Source organism: Urocampus carinirostris, chromosome 16 (assembly GCF_059441175.1).
Source record: "Urocampus carinirostris isolate Australia breed hairy pipefish chromosome 16, RoL_Ucar_1.0, whole genome shotgun sequence".
Classification (NCBI taxonomy): Eukaryota; Metazoa; Chordata; class Actinopteri; order Syngnathiformes; family Syngnathidae; genus Urocampus; species Urocampus carinirostris.
In genome coordinates this window covers 27,074,782-27,080,978 of record NC_142364.1, presented here as the reverse complement: position 1 = coordinate 27,080,978, position 6,197 = coordinate 27,074,782, and the positions used below count along the sequence as shown (strand labels likewise).

The 6,197-nt window shown below is 39.3% G+C and overlaps 1 protein-coding gene across 1 annotated transcript; it reads left to right on the top strand.

The window, feature by feature from the left end:
• The first annotated feature begins 3,800 nt into the window (after nucleotides 1-3,800).
• On the top strand, nucleotides 3,801-4,733 carry LOC148350905 (uncharacterized). The gene has a single exon (XM_088320023.1). It carries the CDS (start codon nucleotides 3,801-3,803, stop codon nucleotides 4,731-4,733), a length of 933 nt encoding a protein of 310 aa, XP_088176149.1.
• Nucleotides 4,734-6,197: the final 1,464 nt, after the last annotated feature.

Genomic DNA, 6,197 nt, shown 5'->3' with positions numbered 1-6,197 from the left:
CTGCACAGAAATACGCTACACTGCATAAATAATATTTACAATATAAGGTGAAAAAAAATCTAAAATCGGGAAATAAATATTGAAGGACGTTAACACTATATATATATATATATATATATGTATATATATATATATATATATATATATATATATATATATATATATATATATATATATATATATATATATATATATATATATATATATATATATATATATATTTTTTTTTTTTTTTATTCACATAATGAAAAGTGAGGCACACCCTCACCTGCCTCCTCTGACTGCATGTCATAAGAAGAGCAGATGTGTGGTTTCTGTGCGCAATGGCAACTGATTGTGTTTGTGTGTGTGTGTGTGTGTGTGTGTGTGTGCGCGCGCGTGCGTGCGTGTGTGTGTGTGTGTGTGTGTGTGTGTGTGTGCGTGTGTGTGCGTGTGTGTGCGTGTGTGTGTATCTAATGATAGTTTTAACTCACTTTCTTTGAAGGAATGTCTGATTTTCATAATCATTCACACTCCCCTCAGGAAGGTCCTCTACGCCTCACTGCTTTTGTAAGACTGTATTCATCCTAGCTTTGCCTTTTAATGAACTGTGTTGTTTGTTACCAGTCACTAGCCCTTCTCCTATGAGCGCCTTTTGTTACTTCCTTGATCCTTATTGTCAACCTGATGCATGGGTTCACACTTGAATCCTTTCCATCCAAAGTTATCATGCAGGTTATCCATACAATTTGTTCCTTTTTTAGTTTCACAAATTATTCATAAATGCAAATGGGAAAACTGGCCAAATTTTGGAAACCATTGGAGACCAGCTCTAAAAATTTTCCCACCCCTTTCATAAAGACATAAAAGTTTCACATGACAGCGACAATGTGTACAGGGCAACTAAATCAACCTGGCCCTTCAGAGAGTGCTCTAAAGGTTTTTTGTTTTTGCCAAAATGTTTTCTCTCACTTTGCAGTATTCAGTGACTCTCAACTGAAAAATGAACCCCACTTGGGATTCTTTTTTTGTCTTTCATGCCGGTGACCTTTGCAATCGTTGCCATGAAATCAGTTTAGGAGTCTCAGTTTTGCACAGCGTGGCACATTTACACTCTTATCTGGACTTGGTATTTGGATAATTATATTGAGAAATGGGAAACGACATTAGGGCAAAGTGGAGCACGAAGCAGAACGTTCACGCTTGCCCTCCGTTTGCTTAACAAGGCCCACATGCCCTTCATGAAGTACGGCAGTCCGTCTCGAGGCAACCAGGCACCAGTGCCCAACAGCATTGTATGCATGAGATGACGAATCAATTCTAATTATTCATTCTCATAACTGAGTGTGTTTTAGTGATGGGACGATATTATTTTGGATGTAAGATCCCAGACAAAAAGCTCCTCACTACCACAGGTAGGATACAACCGGGCACAAAGTGAACTGAATTACCAAGCAATGTGAGTTGACGGTTGTGTCTGGTGAGGCACAGTCAGATTTACAAATAAGGAACCTATATCTTAATCATTCTTTGGTTGGCAGATTAAAAACAAAATACATAAACTTGTATAAAACATGTTTTAGCATCAATAGATATCCATTAAGAGAAAAACTCCATATGACGAAAAAAGAATTACTGGGTGGCTTGACTTGCTGTAGTTTGTTAAACCTATAACTAATTATATTATTTTGGGCTGAGGTGTGCACAAAATTAAAAACCTTGTTCCGATTATCGTCACATGCCATGAGGCAAGAGAATTGTGTGCCTCACCACGCTCAGCGCAGTAATACGTTACCTACTTCTTTTGAATAAAAGCACTAATAGATTGGTAATCCTCCATTATGAAAATAGGTCATGCAACAAGAAAAAAAATGCTGGATAGCTTGACTTGCTGTTAGCTTGCTAATACTAGCACTCATTTTATCGTTTGGAGCTGAGATGTGCGCCAAATGATAATCCTTTGTCTCATTATCGGCCTTTGCCGGAGGCAACAGAATTGCGTGCCTTACCTTGCATCTGCAGACGCTCAGCACAGTAATATTTTACATACTTCTCCTTTGGAATAAAAGTATCAATAGATAGCTAATCTTCCATTATGAAAAAAGGCCATGCAACATGAAAAAAAAAGCTGGATAGCTTGACTTGCTGTTGGCTTGCTAATACGAGCACTTATTTTATTGTTTGGAGCTGAGATGTGCCCCAAATAAGAATCCTCGGTCTCATTATTGCCCTCTGCCGCAAGGCAAGAGAATAGCCCGACTCACTCAGCATCTTCTCAGCAAAGTAAGTAATTGTTTTAGCAAAATACATAACGTAATGTGAAGCATATGTGGTTTTTAATTCTAGATTTCTACGTTGACAGGTGAGGCACAGCCTCCGCTGCCTCCCCTGACTGCGCATCACTGGGTGCAACAATCTAATAAAGATTTATTTAGTGGCGCAACAATGAATGAATCAATGAATAACTATTGATTGAACGATTAATCGCTATCTATTTGATTAAACGATAAATTAATTTGACATACTTTGGATTATAGTTATGCCTCTATCTTACAAATCAACTGTTTAAAGTACCAATTCCAGGTATCAGTATCGCTGCAGTGATTAGCATTTTTAAAGGTCAACAAGTCCATGTAACGAAAACAAAAATACTGGTTTGCTTGACTTACTATTAATATCATTAGTTATATTTTATTGCGCTAAAACACAACCCTTGGTCTTAAGAGTATAGGTGCCTCACTCTGGATCTGCTAGCACAGTAACTACGGTAATTGTAGTAGTTATATTGATAATATAATGTGAAGGCGATGATCTTTTAATTTTATATATCCATGGTGACGTGGTACAGCTTCACCTGCCTCCCTTGAATGCACGTCATTGGGTACAATGAAATGATCTGGATTTATTTAATGCCGCAACGATAAACTACTAATCAATTGTATATTAAACACTATTTATTTGATTAAACAATAGTTTGTTTTCTCTGAATCTTTCCATTTCCAGTTTATTAACTGAAAATGTTTGCTAATTGCTAAGAAAACAACATGGCGGCGCATGGATGCATGCTTGCGGCTAGTTGCTCTCCAGCTAATCTTCTATTTATTGCCGTTCTCTTGTCTTTTTTGCTTTCACTTTTGGACACATGTGTGGCCAAAAATACTTACAGTAGGGACGAACTTATTCGGTTGGGTGGGCGTCTAAATTTCGACTTTTCGGGCACTTTTTATACCGCCTATGATATACCGAGTGAACTTCAAAGAGATCCGGCATCCTTGTGGACCGCTATTCCTCTTAATAAACGACGCCAGCGGCGCCGTAAGGACAGAAAACAGAAGCGTGGTTGCCGTGCAGGTAGATGTGTGAAGCGTGCGAAGTCTAAGCAGCAAGATGGACGCGAGGATGTAACTAATTCCACCATTCATTCCTCGCCGGACAACCGAAGCTTTACACTCAGCGCGCACGAAAAGCAACAACCGCGGCCTCTTTTGAAGATCTCGACAAAGACTACAAAGAGCTCAGCTAAGTCAAATGATTCAGCAAAGCTAAAATTTGGTCTGTTAAATATTAGATCGCTTGCTCCAAAAGCTTTACTTGTTGAGAACATTATTCGTGATTATAAACTTAACTGTATGGGTCTTTGTGAAACCTGGTTACGCCCGGATGAGTATTTAGCGCTAAATTATGCTTCTCCCCCAGACTACCAGAGTAGCCATGTAGCACACACGTCAAAAAAGGGTGGCGGTGTCGCGCTCATTTCTGAAAAAACGCTCAAATTTAATCCTCGTACCTCTAATAATTACAAGGCGTTTGAGGCTCTTGTGATGCGGTCCTCTCTATTGCCAATTTATGTAACAACTATCTATCGCGCACCTGGGCCGTACACAACTTTCTTAGACGAATTTGCTGAACTTTTGTCTGAACTAGTAACCTATGCAGACAAAATTATAATTATGGGCGACTTTAACATTCATATGAACTCCCCACTCAGTTCACTTACTATTGCGTTTAATTCTCTAATTGATGCATTTGGTTTTAATCAACTGGTTGATTTGCCAACCCATAAAGATGGGAACACGCTAGACTTGATTCTGACTCGAGGAGTTTTAACCTCAAACATCATGGTGTTACCGTGTACTACCGTTATCTCGGATCATTATTTAGTTACATTTGAGGTGCTAGCTAATAGTAGTGTTAAAAAAGCTGAAGGATTTAGCGGACGCAATATAAGCACTGGCACAGTTTCTGAGCTCTTTGAACTACTTCCTGGAGCAGTTGTGTCCTTTCCTTCATACACTGGCCCGATAGACTCACTCATAAATGATTTCAATACCATCCTGACTAGTGTCCTGGATTCAATAGCGCCCATGAAGCTAAAATCACGTCCTAAAAGACGCACGCCTTGGTTTACTGATGAAACTAGAACCCTTAAACAAGAATGCAGGAAATTGGAAAGAAAATGGCGCACTACCAAGCTTGAGGTTTTCCATCAAACATGGTGTGACAGCTTGTTAAAGTATAAAGCGGCCCTTGCCTCTGCAAAATCGGCCTATCTTTCGAAGGTGATTGCGTCTCAAAAGAACAATCCCAAAGCACTTTTTGAAACTGTAGCATCGCTTACAAGGCAACAGACTACTGCAGATAGTTTGACGCACTCTGCTCATGACTTAATGGTCTTCTTTACTAAGAAGATTCAATGCATACAGGAAGAAATTGCTAAAGAAATTATTAATACCACACATACTAAAGGGCTGTAATCTACAGATGCACGACAGGGTGGCTGTCCTGGGAAATTGTCCCGTTTTAGTGAACTGTCACTTGATGATCTCAAACAGGTGGTGAATGCCTCATTGAGATAAAAGAGTGGATGTCACTCAATTTCTTGCGTCTTAACTCTGAAAAGACCGAAATGTTAGTCATTGGTCCATCTAAATGCCGTGATATATTCTCAAAAACTGCTGTGAACATTGACAAATGTCACATCACACAGAGTGACTCAGTTAAAAATTTAGGTGTCATATTTGACCCTGATCTATCCTTTGAAATGCATGTAAAGAAAAGTACTAGAACCGCTTTCTTCCATCTTCGTAACATTGCTAAAATCCGTTCAATACTGTCTCAGTCTGATGCGGAAATTATAATTCATGCGTTTGTCACCTCCCGTCTCGATTACTGTAATGCACTACTCTCTGGTCTCCCGAAGTCTAGAATCAAGTCACTTCAGCTGGTACAAAATGCCGCAGCCAGGCTTTTAACTAGGACAAAAAAGTACGATCACATAACACCGATTTTGGCTAACCTGCATTGGCTCCCAGTTAGCCATAGATGTGATTTCAAGGTTCTCTTAGTATTGTACAAAATCATACATGGACTTGCTCCCTCTTATCTTTCAGATCTGATTTGCCCCTACGTCCCGGTCCGAAGCCTACGATCTGAGAGTGCCGGTCTTCTGGTGATCCCAAGAGCAAAGAAGTGTTCTGCTGGTTCGAGAGCGTTCTCCATCCGGGCACCGGTGCTGTGGAATGCTCTTCCCCCTGAGATCCGATCTGCAACCTCAGTGGAAATGTTTAAATCTAAACTTAAAACTCACTTCTACTCCATAGCATATGAATAACCTACTCTTCTCGTCGGCTGAAAAAATAGTCTGTGTAATATAGTGTAATAATCTGTGAAGCCCTTTGAGACTCTTCGTGATTTAGGGCTATACAAATAAAAATGACTTGACTTGACTTGACTTAATTTATAGTGTCCTTTATGATCAAAACAACATTACAGTGTTGGGGGAATTTATTACATGCTCAAGTCATTCTTCTAAGTCCAGTTATCATTATTTGTAGGTGGTGTCCTTTTTTTCCCTATAGTCAATCATATATCCTCCAGCATGGTGGTGAAAACTCCAAAAAACCTCTGGCGACTTTCTTCCAGTTGAATTTCCCCAGAATCCAGGAGCTTGTGGATGTGCACTGTGTTTTATACATATTCCACCGCTTGTCTTCTGTTGCAATACATGCCATCAAACATTCATACATATCTGAAATTGCTTTAAAAGTTTTACCTTTATAGGCTCTTTCAAAAATGTTGATGACCTTATGACCAGTTGCCGGTTTTATCTCTTTGTGACAGTGGTCGTTTAATTGGAGGTAATGGAAATAGTCACTTCCCTGTAACTCCAATTTATTTTTTTGATTCCACAAAACTCTTCAGCTTGCCATCTTCAACTA

Bases quoted from the DNA above. Each gene is read 5' to 3' on its own strand.
- LOC148350905 (XM_088320023.1), top strand. From the start codon at position 3,801: ATGCGGTCCTCTCTATTGCCAATTTATGTAACAACTATCTATCGCGCA.